The 20481-nt window shown below is 29.6% G+C and overlaps 1 protein-coding gene across 3 annotated transcripts in view; it reads right to left on the bottom strand.

Moving 5' to 3' along the window:
- Positions 1 to 5412: 5412 nt before the first annotated feature.
- Positions 5413 to 20481, bottom strand: part of LOC123300788 — a 191692-nt gene continuing 176623 nt past the window's right edge. For 2 of the 3 annotated variants that reach the window (XM_044883438.1, XM_044883447.1), the window contains 6 exons: positions 14926 to 15334; positions 14234 to 14477; positions 14007 to 14175; positions 11734 to 12034; positions 11536 to 11615; positions 5413 to 5746 (listed from right to left, as the gene is read on the bottom strand). In XM_044883438.1, the coding sequence (XP_044739373.1) occupies positions 5479 to 5746; positions 11536 to 11615; positions 11734 to 12034; positions 14007 to 14175; positions 14234 to 14477; positions 14926 to 15334 (1471 nt within the window). In that variant the 3' untranslated portion in view covers positions 5413 to 5478. Of the gene's footprint in view, positions 5747 to 7597; positions 7623 to 11535; positions 11616 to 11733; positions 12035 to 14006; positions 14176 to 14233; positions 14478 to 14925; positions 15335 to 20481 lie in introns of all 3 variants that reach the window. The other variant, XM_044883454.1, reaches the window with a different exon arrangement.

Below are 20481 nucleotides of genomic sequence, written 5' to 3'. Positions count from 1 at the left end.
AGATTTTGAGATATTGCCTAAAATCCTGTACGAAATCCTGTCCTTTTATTTCAGATCGTATGTGAAGATATCTGTAAAAATTATCATCTGATCGTCAAATAAGCCAATTCTCCTTTATATTCCACAGTCACAAAAATTTATTTATTTTTCTGATTGAAAAAGGGTCCGATGTATCGACCGAAGAAATTTCTCTGGGAAATCACTTTTTCTACTACTTCACTACTTTCTATCAGCTATTCGACTCTTAGGGCGTGAGATTGTATATTATTTGATAATTACCAATTGACTACTTTATTTTTTGAAGGAGTAGCTCCTGATTATTTAAGGATAGATGAACATTTAGGATATTTTAGGTAATAATTTTTCTTTTCGTGAAATATAAAAATTAAAAAACATTTTTTTTGATTATTATTAATCAATTTAATAAAGATTCGTCTATTATAAAATGAAATTAGTACAAGATAACAATATTAAAATAGGTCAAACACAATTACATAATTTTTAACAATACAATATTTGAGATGATTTCGATTGATTGTTTTTACTTTTTTTTTTTTAATTAATCAATATAAAATCGTTTTTTTTTTTTTTTTTTAATAATCAATTCTTTTAATGAAATTCCTTTAATAACATTTTCTTATTTAAATATATACTTAGTAATAATAATTAAGTTAACAATAATAATTGAAAAAAATTAATAAATCTTGAAAAATAAAAAGCAACAAAAAACTTACAGAAAAATCTGTGTTTTTTTTCTTTAAAAAATTTATACAATATTAATTATACATAACAAAAAAAAAAAAACAATATTCTATTTAAAAATATTTGGACTAGAAACGGGGAGAATACAAAGAAAATAATTGAATGCGTCTGTATACAAAAATTAACAACAAATATTCAGAATCGAAATTAGGATCAAAATTTTCAATCACTTTCGACAACTTAGCTTATCAGACGATATAGTTTTATTGTTATGCATTTTTTCAGTTAATTGACGGACGCAAAAAATACTCGATTTTTTTAACAAACCATCATCAGGGAAAAATTTTCAAATTCCAAATTATATTGTAAAAGTTTATAAATTGTAATTTTAAAAATTATTTCTGATAATAGTTGCATTTTACTCAAATCAAATTGATGAATAAATTTATTATTTTGATGGAAAAAAGCGTATTAAACTGCGTAAAAAGTGGCATAGTAAAGTTCAATATTATTACATATGTCCAAAATGTTTAATTTATTCATTTCGATTTGAATTAAGAACGCAACTAATGACTTAACAAGAAAGCCTAAAGCATGGAACATTTGTTTGAATATCAGTAGTAAATTATTTCTATAAGTTAATGCTTAAATATTTTTACACTTTTTGATATAAGATAATCAATTATTACAAATAGTGTGAAAACTTTATTACTTCAAAGTCAATTTTCTAAACATCTGTCTCTAAAATGTACTATTTCTACATTTTCTTTAAACAGATTTTTTAATTATTTTCATAGTTTGATGGCGTTCCAAAATTTTTATTTTTGTATGGTAGATAATTTCATTTTTATTCCCATAGAATTTTTAAAATTTAAAATAAACATAATTTAAAGTTACTTTTTGAAATTAGCTAGTATACAAGGTTGTACAGTAAGATGTTACAACATATTTATCTCACCATCTTTGTTTAACAAACTGATTTTAGTGAATTAAACTAGACAAATGTATGGAATCCAGTATGGAAGGTATGACATCACCCATTTTAAAATCGTGAAATTGGTGTGACGTAATTTATAGGTGGCTCCTAATTGATATAAGCATCAAATATTTGATGTATACATCAATTAACTATGTCTGATAGTAATTGTCGCTAGAATTAAATAATTAAAGCTAACGTAAATTATTGTCAGTTTGACATTACAGCCATTCACAATTTTTTTGAAACGGGCTCTATTTTGATCTACCAGGAGACTGGCTTATAATCTAGTTCTGTCAAAACAAAGTGGCACTGAGCAAAAGAGAGTGTAGATATGAATGCACGTACTATATTTCTTTCGCAGTGCCACTTTGGTTTGATAGAACTCTACCACACTGAATACATATGCCTAAGAAATACTTTTGGAATGTCATCAATATAAAAAATAATTCGGTAGGGAAAATAATTTGGTATTAAATAATTAAGCCAATTTTGTCATACTCATATTTCATTCGTATCCTAATTTCGATCTTCATAAATAAATAAAATTTGCTATATACTTAGATGAAATTTTGTTAACATATTTCACTAGAAATTTATGTTAAAAATTCAATTAAAACAATATTTAATTTTGATATATCTCTGTACCATTATTTATAATAAAAAAAAGATTAAGGCCAAAAAAATTGCTATTTTAATTAATGATAAATTAATGAAATGCTTTACATCAGAAAAACTCATTATTTTATCATCAATCAAAATTTTTTTCTACCAAAAATTTATTAAATATATATAAAATACTTGATAAAAGATCAATTAGGGCGTCTTGCAAGCTGCCGGAAATACCTCGGTTATTTCTTAAAAATTCCGAAATATATTTATTATCTTCTGGTAGTTATATTAAGTATTATGCTCTGCGATTGGGCATATTCAACTAGGTTATCATTTCCCGGTGAACTGGATGACACCTTGATAATTGACAATATTTCAAATTATTAGTAATATTTTTGAGAATTACAACTTCATTACAAATTTATAAATATGTATTTTAAAATAGTTCCACAATCATTTAGTAGAAAGACTGGGAATGTGATTCTTTATAGAGAATATTTTCACATAAAACAAAATTTTATAGTTGCTTCAAAACCAAACGAAAACATTGCCTTTTCGTTTTTCAAGGTCGTATAATTCATTTGCACACTGCTGTTTTAAAGATTTAGAATACTATTTAACACACTCATAATGAATATGCATGGAAATCGAAACATTCTAGCCATTTGATTTTGCGGTAACTACAAGGCTTCGTTTTATATAGAAATGGTCTCTAAAATAATCACAATCCCGTCAAGCTCACCTAATTGTAAATTAAACATAAGCGCATAAAATTTGAAAAAGACGAATATTATTTGATAATTCTGAATTTTTTTCAGAAATATTTTTGAAAGAGTATTTTGTTTTTCGTTTTTATTAAATACGAATTTTAGTATTAATATAAATTTTATTTATGTTATAAAATTATTTTTTTGAAAACTAAAAATTCGATTTTTTTTATTGACTTTTAAACATAGTAATTATACTACTTTTAGTAAAATAACTGAATAAATTATTCTTACCTTGAAAGGTTTGATTTTCTACTTTAGACCAATCATTAGGAACAAAAATAGACGAATTCTATATGACACGATTGGATGCTGGAATATTATTGCATAGTTTTGGCAGCCATTTCAGAACGTCTGAAAAATTAAGAAGCTATTGTTGCAGTTGTGTCCAATATATTTTTCTTGTCCGGCAAATATAAAATTGATAGAAGTTAATTGTGAACAAATGAACTTGTCTATTGATTCAAGTTAGTCAATAGAAAATTCCATAATTTTTTGTCTGATTTTATACCTCCCATTCATGCCTAATCGATTTACAAAATAATAAAAATATATAGAAACTTGCTCATAAATCAAATTTTCCTTCACTTATGAGCTATGAAATATACAACTTTCAAAAACTTTTGACAATTTATCCAATTTAATTTTACATTGGACTTGTACAGCAGAAAATGTATATTAAGTATAAAATTTGACACCCTCATACATTATCTATGTCTTCCTAATTATAGTAAAAATATATAACGGATGCTAATTTAACAGAATAAGCGGCCGTCTTTATATTGGATTTTAATGCTGAGAAAGACTATCTAGCTATAGAAAAAATAACTATAGGTGTTAGCTCGTATAGATATATAATATTTAACAGAAATGTTGTATACAATCTTGTAAACATTTTGACAACAAAAATTTTGTTTAAGAATTATATAAAACATTAAAATAATTGTTTTTATTTTAATTATTGTTACTATACCGTTTAAGTATCGTTGTAGCGGGCCAAAGTGCAATTCTTCAAAAAAAGTAAATCTCGACTTAAGTTTTCATAAATTTCCAAATTGTAGTTAGGAAATAAAAATGAGAGATAGTGATTAACAGAATTGGCAAGTTTGGAAAGAAAAACTTAAAATGCCGAGTAGTATTAAAGTATGAAATTTATGGTCCTAAATTTGTATGAAAAATTTGTATAACAACCCAAACAAAAAAAGTTTTATATAAAAAAGTAGGAAAACTATCGCAATTATAAAACTAGGGGAGCAAATATGGGCACAGCACTTATACAAAATGTGTAATGAAGTAGGTACCTTTTGTCTTTTTATTCAATGAAAATCAGCACAGTCTAACAGGTATGGTTTACATTTTTTTTACTGTCACCTTAGCGTTAAAATCCAATAACTATCAACTACATCCGCGAACTGGCAATAATATCAAAGTATACGATCGTGGCATACAAAAGTTTCCTAACCATTGGTCTACATTTTTATCCAAGTTACTCAAATTGAAATAAAATTTCTTAAATACGTTGGTTTTTTTATACAAAATTTTTTAAATATATTGTTAATTTATAAAACATTAATTTTTAATACTTAAATGTGAAATATAATTTGCATACAAGTTTTCGTATGCAAAAGAAGACTAGACGTGTGTGTGGGGGGATTATTATTATAACCAATGTCATGTATTTTTTTTTAGAATTATATTTACAAATGAAAATTTTATTAATTATTATTTTTATTAAATTTTTTTGTCAGTACAGAGTGAACTAATCAAAAATTTGTAATTTCACATTATTAAATACTTAAAGGTATATACATTTTATTAAACTTCACAATAATTAATTAGGTCGCACAATTTTTGCCGAAAATTTTTTTTTTTTTGCATTTTTTCTTTATTTGAAATTTTCAAAAATAATTTGTTAGTCTTTCTTTTATGTTTATTTTAATACAACAATCATTCACCTAAACACACACCCACTCCAATTTTGAGTTAATAAAAATTATATTTCTATCAACGGATTTTTTGTTTGTTTTTTGAACACCTGAGAGTGAATTCCACCTAAGATTTTTGTTTTGCACCATCTTCGTGCTTCATCACACCAACACACAAAACACTTAATTTAATTGATTTTTTTCATCCACTTTATTTCACGCTATGTAAACTAACAAAATACGTGGGGATTACTTTAAAAAATAATAATAATAACGTTCAATTTATCGAATAGTCACAATTTTTACACGATTTTGTGTGTGTGTGAAAATGTGAATTGTGGTAACACTTTTTTTTAAAAAAAGTGTGCCATATTATATTTGGATTTGTTTTTTTTTTTGTATATGAAAAAAGCTGGATATCATTTTCATTGATTCAAAAAGTGCACTGAATATTAATTTTTTGTGTATTTTCTTGGATGTTTAATTTTTGTTGTAATTAAATGCTACACTCATCACTGTCCTGAGCATAATCATCGTCGTCATCGGATATTGGACGAGAATTATTTGCTAAATCATTCCAATCTTCGTTGATCAAACACTTATATGTACGTATCATTGGTTGCGATTGTTGTAATTGTGATTGTGATAATGAATTATTGTTTAATGTATTTTTTGATAATACATCGTTGTTATAAATATCTGGTGATAATATCATGTCCAAACTTGTTGATAATTGATCCACACAATCATTTTCATCGAACGAGCTATAAAAAAAATTCAATTTACATATTTTTAAAATACTTAGTGAAATAACTTTAGCAAGAATAACGCAAGCTGCTGAGAGAGTCATTTTTTTGGCAATGAATTTCTAATCATGAACAAAATTACAAAATACAGTAATATCCTCACGATTATAGTACATACAAGCTGAGAAGTTTCACACATAAAAAATTAACCCGTACAATTTTTCAACGGGATAATTAGGACAAAAATTTAAAGTTTTTAAGAAAAAATACTTTGGAAAAAAACGGAAGGGTGCGAAAATGTGTTTTTTTTAAAACCAAATCCGTTGAAACTTTTTGTGAAAACACGGTTTTTCATCGTGAAAAAATTTGTCGTTTTTGCAATTTATTGAGAGACTCTAATTGCAGCTTTTCGTCGAAAAACAATATAAGACTTCCGCAAAATTTGCGAAATGAAGAAATAGGTGCTTCGGAAAAGCCGTGCGCGATCGGTAAAGAAGCATATTATAACAATTAAAAAAAAAGCATTTTCTGCGTTAAGAATTGTTCTAAATCATCTGCATAATTAATAATCTCGTAGATGCATGATGGAACCGTGAAAACGCCAAGAAAAACAAGTTAACAATTACACACTGACCAGTGCTGTGTCGATCAACTGCTATACTTTCTAAATTCCTGTTTTTCTTTGCGTTTTCACGGCTTCATCAGGAATCTATCAAATTAATAATTAATTATACAAAGATTCTAGGGAAACTTTGAACGAAGAAAATTTTTTTTTTATTATCGTAGGATACTTCGTTACCGATCGCGCACGGATTTTTCGACACAACTATTTTTGCATTGTCGAAAATTGTACGGAAAATTTATATTATTTTGCGACGAAAATTTATTTGCAAGCGATGCTATTAAAAGCTTCAATATGTGCCTTGAAAAGATTTCCTGCGAGTCTGCGAGTCATACAAGCCAGTAAAATAATTGGCGAAAAACACTATTTTTTCGCTAGTCTCATTTTTTGTTTGTTTTTTTAGCGTTATAACCTTTCCGATTTTTTTAAATAACTTTCTACACTCCGATTTTCTGCAAGATATTTTTTCGTAAAAATTACTATTTTTATCGTAATTGAGGTATTTTGGCTCATACTGAATTAATAGGTAGGTACTGAATGAAGAAAGGAAGTCCTCTATATTATTTGACAGTAATTTCAGAATCGCTGAAAATTTAAGAAGCTTTCATGTCGTATTTTTCGGTTTCGTTCGTGTCTCAAAAATTTACAGCCGGAGACTTCTCTTCAAGGAGTCTGGAAAATTTGTAAGTGTGCGGCAGTTTAAAATTGATTTCTCAGGCCATGTAATTTCTCGTAGAAAAAAAAAATTGATAGACATGATATTATCAAAGCTTCTCAAATTTCCAGCCGCCTGTCTCTAGACTTTATAACTGATGAGCATTCAAATTATGCTTATGATCAGTATTATTTAATTGTTGTAAAAAATTTATTGCCCTTAGGTTTAGATGAAACAATTTCAGTTGATGTATACGCTCGAAGTATTCGATAATTACTGTATTAAGCGCACATGATTAACAGCCAAACTATGCTAACAAATATGTTAATTTAAAAAAAAAATTGTTAAGAAGAAATTTTGATGTTTCCCTCAAAGATAAAAATTACAAAAAAAACATCAAAATGCCTTCTTTTTCGTTTAATCTTAAAAATTAAGTGCGTGCAAATTGAATTGAGTTTTTGTTCTCAAGAGTGTCGCCAATACTCTGTTGAATTTTTCTACATATTATAAATGTGCCATAAAAAAGCAATTGATCAGAAAATTGTCAATAACAAGAAACCAACTCTAGCCATGCAATAAGAACGCATCTTACCCTAGCATAGGCACACTCTTCCTCCCTGTAAGACCGAAAAAAAATTATAATAAAAAATACTATTAGCATACAACCACCGAAAATTATGAATTACATGAAAATGGATTATTTTATCAATTTTTAATTTTCAAAATTTCACAATTTGTTAATAAATTAAGGTTATTCGATTGCTAATGTAAAGTGAGATATCCAATTTTCACACATATTCGACCAATATATGTCAGATTTCGATAATAATACAATACTAAAATAGCACCCAAAAAAGTTAAATTAATAATAGAAACTGAAAATACACAACGAAATGGTTAAATATTATTTAAATTAAAAAATACTTGAGCAGGATTTGTGAGCGCAAACTATTGATCGTTAAAATATGCACGCTCACAAGAGAGCTGAAAAATCATGAAAATAGGAAAAAAAACTATTGGTTCTCATATTTTGAACTATTCCTAGCATTTTTTTACCTTTGGGACCATCCATTAATTACGTCACATGTCAAGGGGGAGGGAGGGGGGTTAAAGAAATATGACATTGTGTGACAAGAGGTAGGGGGGCAAAAGTTTTGTGATGTCACATGTTAAAATTTAAAATATAAACCCAAAATTTAAATGTAAAAACAAAATAAAACCAACTTTTTATTATATTCCCTTTCTAAATTCTCCTGTGCTATTCATATTTTTTAACGAAAATTTGAATACTTTATTAACGTAATCGCGGTTTATCGGTAACTTCATTAATGTTTTTTTCTGTCTATTATTTAAATTATGAAAAAAAAATTTTAACTGCTGTTTTTATTTAAATTATAAAATATGTAAGGTTCCACAAAGGAGGGGGGTCTGTTTCTACTTTCATGATTTTTTAGAACGATTGGCTATTACGTACTTGTAAGCGCGCTCATGCGCATAAATTTAAAGACCATACACTTTCTGAATAAACTGACTTTTTTCTACATCCTCATACAAGCAGTTTTGCGCCCCGTAAAAATTAGAAGTGTATTTTTAAATTCCGGCCACAAAAGTCTTATTTCCTCAACTATTTTCATCACTTCATCAGTCTTACTCATAATTAGTAATTTGTTTTTTTAATGCTTGCAAGAACTTCATTTATTCTATGAAGTAGGTAATCGAATAACCTTAACCGCTATACATTTGATTGTTATTTTTGGAAATGAGTATAAGTTATTTTTAACTTTATATCGTTTATTTTTTATTTCCAAATGTATACGCGGTAAATAATTTAAATATTTTCGAAATTGTTATGTCTACAAAATTTAACAAATGCAAAACAATACGCACTTTTTTTTGTTAGTAATGAAAATATAATTTAGATATTTATGAAATTAATAAAATTACAAAATAAAAGAATATAAAAAAATTATACGGTTACAAGGTTTAAAATCATGTTCAAAGAATTAAATGCATTCAGTCGGATACCTGCTAACCACTTGCAACATCGTTGGGATTCGAATTTGAAAAAGATTTTAAAAACAGTCAATGGCAATATTGCTATTATTGAAATCCATAAAGATAAAGGAAAAGAGGCAGGCCTGCTAAAACTTGGCGACGTGACCTTCAATCAAAAGACTTGTGACGTCACTTTAACGGTCTATTGATGTCGATGGCTGAAGATATCAATCAAGCAATTATTTTCAGAGGCGACATGACAGAGCAAGCAAAACAGTTGAATGTTGCATTAATATCTCTATGTACAGTTCCAAAGCAAATGAACTAATTATCAGGCGAAATCGGCGGAAGGGTACTTTCGGAAATCAATTTACATACCTCTATTAGATTCGGTTATTAATAATTTGGGACAGAGATTGTCTCCGGAGGTACTCGATCTATTTCAGTTGGGAGTTTTTCTACCTAAACCAAATGTTAGTGTCAGGGACTTGGATATTGACTTCGAGACAATGAAAAAAGTGGTCCAGATATACCGGCTATTCCTTAATGGTAGTGAATCATCAACTGTTATAAATTGATATCGATTTTGGTTGGCCAAATGGAAAAGGGAATGTGAAAATAATTTCACCATACACGAGTCGGTAGCTTATCTCATTGAAGCATGCGCGACCAAGATTTATACAATAATCTTTACTATAAAAATTTTCTTACAAATACTGGCAACCCCCGTCAGCGTAGCTAGCAAAGGTTTCTACTCTTTGCAGAGTAAAATCTTGATTGCGTGCTTAATGGCACAGCAAAGATTATTCGGGCCAGCTCTCTTAAACATAGAAAAAAATGTTAACCTGGATATCGATGAAATTATTAACGTTTTCGCGAAAAAGAAACGTAAGCTTGAATTTGTAATTTAAGTAAGCACCTAAATAAAATTATTTTATGTAAAATGTATACTAACGTTTAATTTAATTTTACATCCTCCGAAATTGTAAAAATTTCGGAAAGATCGATTCAATAGTTTGAGTCTAAATGTGACACTGTGGTGTGCAAACAAACATACTCTAAATTTGTAATTTTTGTGAGCGAACAAAATAACATTTAACAAGTTTATTAATTATTAGTGTTCGCCCCAAACCTTTGCCTACGTGGTACTATAAATTGTACAAAATTTTTATCAGGGCGTCATATATTTTGTAAACATTCCTCTCTAGGAATGCACCACAACGATCATAAGCGAGACGATTCTCCGACTCGCACTTCGATTTTCGGGTGGCTGTGATGACTACAACCTTTTTCAAGGGCTGGACCCGTTTCTGTCAACGATAAGGTTAAACAGACTGGAGTTTCTAAGAAAGGGCTAAAAACTGTAGACAATAAAGTCTGGTTGGATATATTGGCTGTCCACGAAGGACACACTTAGGCTGTAGAGCCCATTGAGATACCATATATGTGTTTTAGCACCTTTTCCGCTGATAATTTCATTTATCAGCTCCTCAATTATTTTCAGAGGCTGAGTACACTTTCTTCATGCATATACCATGTACTACACCAGTCCATCACAACTATTAAATTAATTTTTGTTGTGACGGCGGGAATCGAATCCGCTACTCTAGGCACCACGAACGAAATTGGTTACGCCTTAACCAACTGAGCTACTAGGGTTGATTAGGTTGTTATAAAGGTTAGATGGCAATGAATTTTTAGAACCTGAAGCCTCTAGCGAAGAGGTAACAGGAATTTTTTTGTTCAATTTTTTTGGAAATTTCGTAGCATATTTATGAGGAAAAGGATGACTTAATACAAACGAGAACGCGATGTTTATGAGAATATCAGATTGCAACATGAGAATTAATGAAAAGGGCTTAGAAAATATTTTAAAATAATTTAGGAATGGAATTACTCTCGCTCTAGCCACGATTCGAAAGACATATCATGACCTCGGTACCATTTTCATTAAAAAGGAATCTAAATTTTGTAGTTTAGTTTTTAGATTGATAAATTTAAACTCTATACTAACGTTCACCCTGTATCAAAATTATGTGGATTACCATTAAAAGTAATTTTCGATAGTTTAATAGGTCCTTGTATTCAGCTCTTGGCCTTAAAGTAGGGAGTAAATCAAGAATTTATGACGTAAGGAAAGGGGGGAGGGTATTAATCGTAATTCGTAAAATGAATTTAGTATGATTTTTGAATAAAATTTTGAATGACAGCCAATCCAGGTCTAGATGACGGAACAGCTTTACCCTAAGCCCCTCTGCCATCGGTGCATTATGGATTGGTTTTTATTTGTTGGTTGATTACTGGCGCAGCAATTTTATTTACAATAACTTCGGTCTAAATGCTTGCTTGCCTCATATGAGTTAAAAATATTAATAATGGGGAGTGAGAAATCATTGATAAATCTATGGCATAATTAAGTACATTGACTTTATACTGATGTTATAAAGTATATTTATTTATATAATTAAACTAAAATTAGTTTGAAAAAGGAATTTTGTATGAAAATATACACTTCGAAATTATAATCATACTTACATTTGATCTTGCTGGTCGCCCCCTTCTTCAGCAACTAATAATTCATATTCCTCAGCAGCATAACGATCCCAATCCGACAACTAAAACATAAAACAACATTAGAAGTCTAAATCGAACACGGTAATTGCCGGTATTTTTCCCACAATGAATTAGTTCTAGTGAGCACTCAAATATTAAGCCTGTCAATATTTTTTATACCTCATGTCCTTCGCCATCATGATCACGTTGCGACGCGAATGGATCACGTTGTTCATGATCTAAATATTTTTCTAAATTAAAGAATGTATCAAAGAATATTGGTGTCATTTTGCATTTTTTCAGATCACCAAGTGCTATCTTTCCTAGTTGTGCTGGTTTAACCATATCTAACATTTGACACAGACAATCTTCGAAAGGTAAAGTTTCAATTCCAATTGCTTCCATACGTTGCATTTGTTCTTCGTAGAAGTATTCAAGCTCATACATTGATAAGAAACCGTCACCATCCAAATCCATACACCTAAAATTTATAATATAAATTTTTAGATGATAAATAAATAACTTGGTATGTATCTCGGAATTTAAGAGACCATGACCATGAAGAGGACAAGAAACGAATAAAATCAATATAACTATTTTATTGATTAAAAAAGCCACTTTAATCCATCATAAGTCTATCGCATCGTCCATGTTTTACAAATTTACAAAGACCGTCTTAGATTTTAGTTTAGACAAGGTTGAATTATCTATTCGAACTAGACCACATTTAGACTGAATGGTCCATTGTGATTCAACAGATTTTAAATTCAAGTGGTCGTCAAAGAACGTTTGATCAAAGATGTTGATAATCTTCTCAACATTGTCGCTTCATCTTTTAGACTTCAGTAATCACTGCAATACCAACCGAAGCCCTATAATGACCGCTGTTAGTTGCAAATAGAAAAGATCATTCGCAGAGTTGCGATATTAATGTAAAGCTTAAACAGATTTAATTTGGCACACAATTTGTCTTGCAATATCGCGTAAAATTTTGTTAAGGGAGTTTTATTTAGGTTGACATTGAAAATCCAATGAAGATTGGCAAAACTAGGCTACTTTAGCGGATAGATATATAGACCGAGATTAGGAATTTGTTTCACGTAATTATGTTCGGTTTTGACCAAACAGATATTCATTTGTATGTGCCAATAATAATAAAGGCCGTACCTTCCTCCTGTTAGACAGCAACAGTGGTTCAACAGACAATTATCCAAATTTCTTTATCCAGACAATTATCAAACTTTATATTTTTATTTTCAAAGCAAGATATAAAACCTATTAATGCCTGGAAGGGCCTTTATTTTAATAAGAGGTGTCCCAAAATTAATGCAAGAAGTTTTGATAGAAAACACAGTTTCTTAAAAATTTGTAAATGTTTTTATTAATTCATAAAGTTTGCAGTATAGGGTCATGTATAGAAAAGTTTATCCGGTAAAATTTATAGCATATCAGGTAAAATTCCAATATCTTATCGCACAATTTTTTTGTTGAAATTTTCCTTGACCATAGTGATACAGATCTAGACCGTGGGAGACAACGGTTTTTTTTAAAATGATAAATATGTACTTGAAACTTCGTGAGTGGCTTCCTTTTGCCTACCAAAATTTTTCTCTACCAATTTCTTCGAAAAGACAGCGTTTTCAAATAAGCATGATGACGTCATATTAGAGTTATCGTTTAAAAAAAAAAGCAGCAGAAAATTTATCGGACACTATGACCACTTCATAACAAACAATTCAGTAAAAGTGAACCATGTACGTATTCAAAAACAAAAATACTTAAGTACGGCATGTTCGAGGTGGTATATAAGTATCATCATCGGTGCAGTATTTTTGTCGGACAAAATATTTTATAGGTTAATAATTATTAATGTTATCATAGTGTCTGATAAATTCCCTGCTGTGTTTTTTCAGAACGATAACTCAAATATGACGTCATCATGGACATTTGAAAACGCAGCCTTTTTGAAAAAAAACGTAGAGGAAAGTTTGGTAGACTCGTCAAAAGAAAGCCACCCACGAAGTTTCAAGTATGTATTTATCATTTAAAAAAGCACGTGATGTCCCACGGTCTAATCCGAATTTTCTCCCTCAAGGCGCGAGACTTGTTGTCAGAAACAGCATACTTCAAAAAAAACTCCTTGGAAAAAAATCAAATAATGTTAAATTCCATGATTTGGACGGTCTATCATGGTCTTCGCTCACTGTTTTTTTTTTAAAATTTACCTTTTCACATTTAATGAAGCTAAATAGTTTATACGAAAATCGCGAGCTGCTTAAACTTTATTATTTTTAAAACCTTGCCCAACATTGAAAACGGATTTTTTTCACCGAGTCCTCAATTTTAAAAAACCCTTGACTGCCAGCTATCGAATTACTTACTACACAAATGGGCAAACACTCAAATATTGCGTTAATTTTGGGACACCTTTTATATAAGCAAGTAATGCTTACCTGAACCAATATTCAACTGCAGTTGGATGCATTTTATCTTCTTCAGATAATAAGAACCATACGAAATCAGTGTAACTCATTTTTTCTTCACGATGATTTGATAAACTTCTAGGTCCGTTACGATTTACAGCCCCACTAAATATTCTATCAATAATTCTTGAAGATAATGCTACGAAAACAAAAACAATTTTAAACTATATAACAATTAAATTTTAATTTGATCTTACCATGATCATTGTGTTTTGTTAAATCTTGTCGATCAATCATTAAATCATGATCTCTATCCAATTCCCAAAATTTACAATAAATTACATAGAAATGTTCGTAACTAAAGTATGCTGTCACTTGATTGATATCTTCTTCTTCTTCTAGTAATTGAATCACTGACAATAAATTTGATCTACGTAATTCTGAAATTGATATTCGACCAGACCATGATCGATTTACACAATAGAAAATTCTAGCTATCACCTGTAAAAAATAAAAGTGTTAATTTAAGTTTCGTTTCATATGAAACAGAAATTTAATTAATTAAATGAAAATATTAATTAAAATAAACAGCTAACTAAAGAAACGATAAATAATACTAGAACTTTATTTTCCAAAATTGAAGAAGTCTAGAAAAGTCGGAACTCTTTAAAAACCAGGACATAGATAGATTTGATACATTCTAATTTCCTGGAAAAGATGAAAAAATCGTGGTGGGGAATCATAACATCGAAAAAGATATTGTATCATCTGGGCTGCAGCCCAAAAAGCCATTTAGTAGATCCGTCCCTAGCTAAGAATTTGCTCATGAGTAAGAACCAAAAAATATTACTCTGAATAACTTCAACTGGATTTTATTTTATCCACTTATTCTAAATTGACATCGGTACGCTAAAAAATTGATGATTACTATGATGTAATATCTACTTACAGTATGTACGTATCTTGAATGAAATTCGGTAGCTTCTTTAAGGAACGTTAAACCAGGATGTGAGTCAACTACATCCTGTATAAGTGATATAAAATCTTCTGGACATAGCCATGTACGTTGACCTTGTGTTAAAATATAAACAAATCTGGAAGCCGGATCATGGCATTGCGATACCATTTGTTTCCAAAATTCAATAAATTTATTAACATCGATACTTTTATTGTCACGGGCAACCGCATTAAATAAAGGTACTTTCCAATAATGTGGTAATTCGCATGCTTCTGTAAGTACTGAACATGTTTCTTTGGTTACTAGTCCACTTGATTCTTTTGCAAATGCCGCTTGTATACGTTGTAACGTTTGTTCATATTGAATTGGCGAAACTGGTTTTCCTTGTGGGAAATAAAACCTATGAAAAAAGAAAAAGAAGAATTAGAGAAATTTCGTAATTTTATCATCAATACATATAGTATAAAACAAAGTCGCTTTCGTCTGTCTGTCCCTAATCCCTATTTATGCTTAGATCTTTAAAACTACGGAACGGATTTTGATTCAGTTTTTTTTAATAGAGTGATTAAAGAGGAACGTTTTTATGTATAATACATGCATAAAATAGTAGAGTAAGGGGTTGAAATAGGGATTGAAATAGATGTGCTTCAAAAACTTAAAAAGTTGTGTATCGATGAAGCTCAAATATTGACAAGATATACAATCAGCTTCAAGGATTGTTTTTATCTATTTTTAGCCTTCGGGGGTGGAAAGGTGGAGCGAGAAAGTGAATATTTTCAAATATATCCAAGTGGGGTAACAAATAAAAGAGCATGACGTTTACATTAGAAAACTGTTACACCGACACAAGGGGATATGTGAGAGGAGTGAAAGTGGGAATGCTATCCAGCAAAGCGGGTAGTTCACAGCTAGTTGCATTATAAAATTTGCTAAAGATATGTTTCGTGTCACTCATAAAAGGGAACACTCTTTCTTGCGGTTGACTAAAAACCTTTAGAAACGTTTGTATGTATAATTTTTAGTGATTACCTTCAAATGAGTCATTCATAAGTGATTAAAAGTTTCAAAATTCAAAAAGATATTCAAGTAAAATTTTTATAGCGTGTCCAGGACCTAGAACGTGAATTTGAGTTCGAAAATGAGCAACATAGGCCAATTGGGTCTTGGATTCGCAGGACCCATTTCGTAAACCGTAAATAGAGTTATAACCATAGAATAATATACATAGATAACGCGAGGGATATGCTAGCCTGTAAGTGGATACGATATGATGAATGAGAGAGAAGACTGCCAGTTAGTTCAGTTCCTATGTGTCCTTGTCATAGTTATATTTTATAATCATATGATGCATAGAGATTTTGTGTAATGTAAACAATATCTAGCCAATGACATATAGATTAGACAAGGACTGAAGGACACATAGGAACCACCTCACAGTCTTCTCTCTCATTCATCATATCGCAAATTTTGGGCCATGACGTTCTCTACGTATAATATTCTATGGTTAAAACCAAAGTTTAAATGTAATAAAAAGAGATAGAACAAAAGTTTAAATGTAAAATATGTCATCTTTAAACAAATAAACTACTTATGATCGGCGCAACCGTGAGGGCGCAACTTAAACTAGAACATAAGTTTCCATTTTCTTCAAAACTATACAAGATAGAAGGTTGAAAATTTGTAGGTTCAAATAATTGGCCTCTTGATTATAATTTCATACCAATTCTGTCAGATAACACGAAGAGGGGCAAATTGAAATTTTTTTGAACTTTCGAAAGGGCGGACATAATGTTACCACTTTATTTGACTTGAATGTTTTAGTTTTTTGATTTTACAGCTTAAAAAAATTTAAATCTTTGCATAAAAAAAATTTAATGCAAGCTCATATAAGGCATTTAATTATGTTTTGCGCGTTACTAATAAAAAAAACATTTGTTTTTGTATAAAACTTATAAATTATTATCGACGCATGTACAAAATAATTCACAAGGATTTATTGTAAAATTTCTTTTCAATTATAATTGTAATTTTTTTTTTCTTTTAATTAATTGGTCTGATATTTTAATGTACTTTGAATTTATATTTTGAAAAAATTCTGAAAACAATGCAAGGTTATGTGTTTGTAAGATTAACAATGAAAATGACTATTTTTAGTTTAACAATAGAATTGATTTATATAATTTTGTATGTCAATTATTATAGTTAGTAACATTATATCATGGATGCTGTATGCTAGTACTACTATAGCTATACACAATAACAAGGAAGAAAAAATCATTTTAATGAAAAAAGCATTTTATATTTTCTTAAATGTATGCCACTATATTTAGAAATTTACTTAAGGGAAAAGCACGCATTTTAAAATTTAAAAAAAAGTGTTTAATGAAATGCCTAATTTATTAATTTTTTTGTTAAAAAAATTTAATAATACTTAGAAGAAAAAGTAGAATAATAATTTTAAAAAATTATTCTTATTTTTTTATTAGGTTACAAATTTAAATTGGGATTTTGCATCAAATTTTTTTTTGACAAAAATGGAAAGATCATATATAAGTTTTATAACAAAAATGTTTTTAGTTTTTCATGAGAATGCTAAAGTTACAGACAGTTTTAAAAGAACTTTTAAAAAGAGAAACGAAAATGCCTGACAAAAAAAATATTCTTAAAACATCGTTGTGACGTAATAATGTTAATTGAATAGTATAAACTGTATACAATTATTAATTAACATTATGACGTTACACGATCTTTTAAGAAAATTTTGTCGGGCGTTTTCGTTTCTCTTTTGAAAAGTTCTTTTAAAACTGTCTGTAACTTAAAATTATCATAAAAAATAAAAACGGTTTTGTTATAAAACTGTATATGATCTTTTCATTTTTGTCAAAAAAAAGAATATTTTTTTTTTTCAAAATTCCAATTATAGAAATTTCAATTTGGTTTAATCAAATTTTGCGATTTAAATTTTTGGACGGCTTGTTTAGGAAAAATAGTGTTAAATAAAATGTCATAAATAAATTAAATAAAAAAAAGTCCTATAAATAAATTTATTCAGTTCTTTGAAATTATTATTAAGTAAAATTAAAACTACACTTTGACTTTGCTTGTAACATCGATTGCTTTAGAGTAATCTTGCTCAATGTGGGGGGTTTGAACCCTTTTCCCTCCCTATAAATACGCCACTAGTGTACAGGGTAGGGTACATGTCTAGAAATTTTGAGGTACAATTCATATTTAAAATAACCAAGATAGATTATAGTCTGGAATAGTAGGTAGGCTAAAAAATGTATGGTTCCCGTGGGATAGATTTGTTTTAATTTTGCATAGAGCAAAGCATCGACATGATTTTTGCATAGGTAGTGATAGTTTACGAGGTCAGAAAATGACATTTGCCCTAAAACTCACGGTTCCTATGGGATAGCATATAGGAACCGTGTTTTTAAAGGGTTTTACAAGCTTGATTAATTTACACAGTAACGATAAAAACTCTCAAAATATCTTTAAATCGCGAGTAACACCGCGGGGTGCAGCTAGTAATATATATTTCCATTTCTTATAATAAAGGTTCGAACGATATCTTCATTAGGTCTTGAATGGTTCTTAGGTGAGTAGCAAAGACTTAAGGAAATCATAATTTAGGAAAAAGTCGGATGAGTTAAATCCAGTAACCGCGATTGACATTATGTACTAATAGGCTATGGAAAGAACTACTCTATAAAAACTTTTGTGGTCACAATCTGAAAAGCATGTGGTTCCAGCAGGATGGATGCGACTTTTTTCCTTGGAATTTTTTGAAATCTAAAGTTTACGCCTGTCACCCAAGGACTATTTTAGGTGTAGTGTACGAGATTCAGTATAGAAATTGGCAGCAATAAATTGAAATTGGCCGTTATATAAACTTTCGATGGAAAGCATAAAGTCTTGAAAAGATACCTTTGCAGTTTTTGGATCTGTGGTGTGTGAAAATTATCGAAGAACGGTTTTGTTGGTTGCTTGTTATTTCGAGAATTTCTCGATTAATATTAGTCAAATTAAAATTCTTATAATAAGCAAAGTTGTAGACAATTTTTTGTACAAAGGTTTCGAACATTATTTCTGAAGTAATTTTTTCAGACCCAACGTGAATCATATTAGGTGGCCCCCAATGCTTCAATTGGCTCTTTTTTCACATTTTATTATATCGATAGAGTTTAACAATCTATTTTTTCCTCATCGGGAGTGTTTTACTCACTTAAGATAAAATATAACCGTTGAGAATATGAGAATTCGAAATAAAGAACATTCTAAATTATACAAAGTTCTTCTTTCCGACTGGCGCCTGTTTTTATCAAGGTTTTTTTATTATTATTCAAAAGAATAATACGTGAAGAATATTAAAAATGCCATGGTGGTCTTAGTTTTTAAACACGAGTCGCTATTTCCATAGCATATTTGTGGAAGAAGGTTAAGAAGAAATCTGTTAATGATTTCTTTTTATTCGTTTAGAATAAGTAGGCAGTATAGATAATATATTATTACGTAATATATTTATGATGTAATCAAACGTAATATGTGTGTATCAGAGTGATACTTATGGTTCAGATGTCCAGTTTGGGACCATATATGAAAAGGGAATATTTAAAATTTTATCGAATTTGATTCGACAGATCGCATTATGAACTTCAAGGGATCATGTTAGATATTTAAATTTACCGTAAGTATTAGAAGCTTTGTGAGTTTAAGGTTACTTTAATAATTATAAACAATGATATGGTTGTATCGGATTTATTAGATGGCTGTTGGTTTACCACTACAGAATTATTAATTCTCTAAAATACTTTCGAAAAGTTCCTCACTAGTTCAAATCGTCAAACATGACTTTCGAAATTTTATTTTTCCAAAAAAAAAAAAACAAAAAAAACAAAATGAGAAGCAAAATACTTGTTTTGACATTTACAGCCATACTTAATTGTGAGGACACATGTAACAAAATTACTTGTTGGTTTTTAGTCAGTTTAACCAGTTCCACAAGGAACTTAATTATCGGTAGTTATATTCAACTAAAGAAAACTTTACCTCGTTTCCACATCTGCTTTTCTCACATTCCAAAAATTTCTAGAGAAGGAAAAACTTTGGTACTTGTAAGATCTTATTAACAATCAATTGGGGGACAAATAGTAATATAATAAATAAATATAATTGACCTTGCTCTCTCGAATAACTCCATCGTTTCCATGCCGTGATTGACACCAACATAAATAAGGCAATTTTGCTTTTATGGTACCCGAAAAACTATGAGAAAGGGGAGATGAAGCTCGCCAATATTCATCTTGGTGGCTCGTATTGTACTATAAAAATCCGCATCTAAAACAAAATCAGGAGAGGCAAGGCAACAAGAGCTCGAAAACCATTAACGTCTCTATAATCTTCGCGGCTTTTAGCTGCTACAGCTGACTTTTAGCTACTCTTTGAGAGCTTCGGGAAGAAATACAGACAAAAATTATCTCTGATTCCCAATTTCATGGAGTATCTTCATCGAGTCTACTCGTTTAAGCTGACTGAGGTGAACAT

The sequence above is a fragment of the Chrysoperla carnea genome, chromosome 1 (genome assembly GCF_905475395.1).
Source record: "Chrysoperla carnea chromosome 1, inChrCarn1.1, whole genome shotgun sequence".
NCBI lineage: Eukaryota > Metazoa > Arthropoda > Insecta > Neuroptera > Chrysopidae > Chrysoperla > Chrysoperla carnea.
The sequence above is the reverse complement of the archived record's forward strand: the minus strand, read 5'-3'. Positions and strand labels throughout refer to the sequence as shown.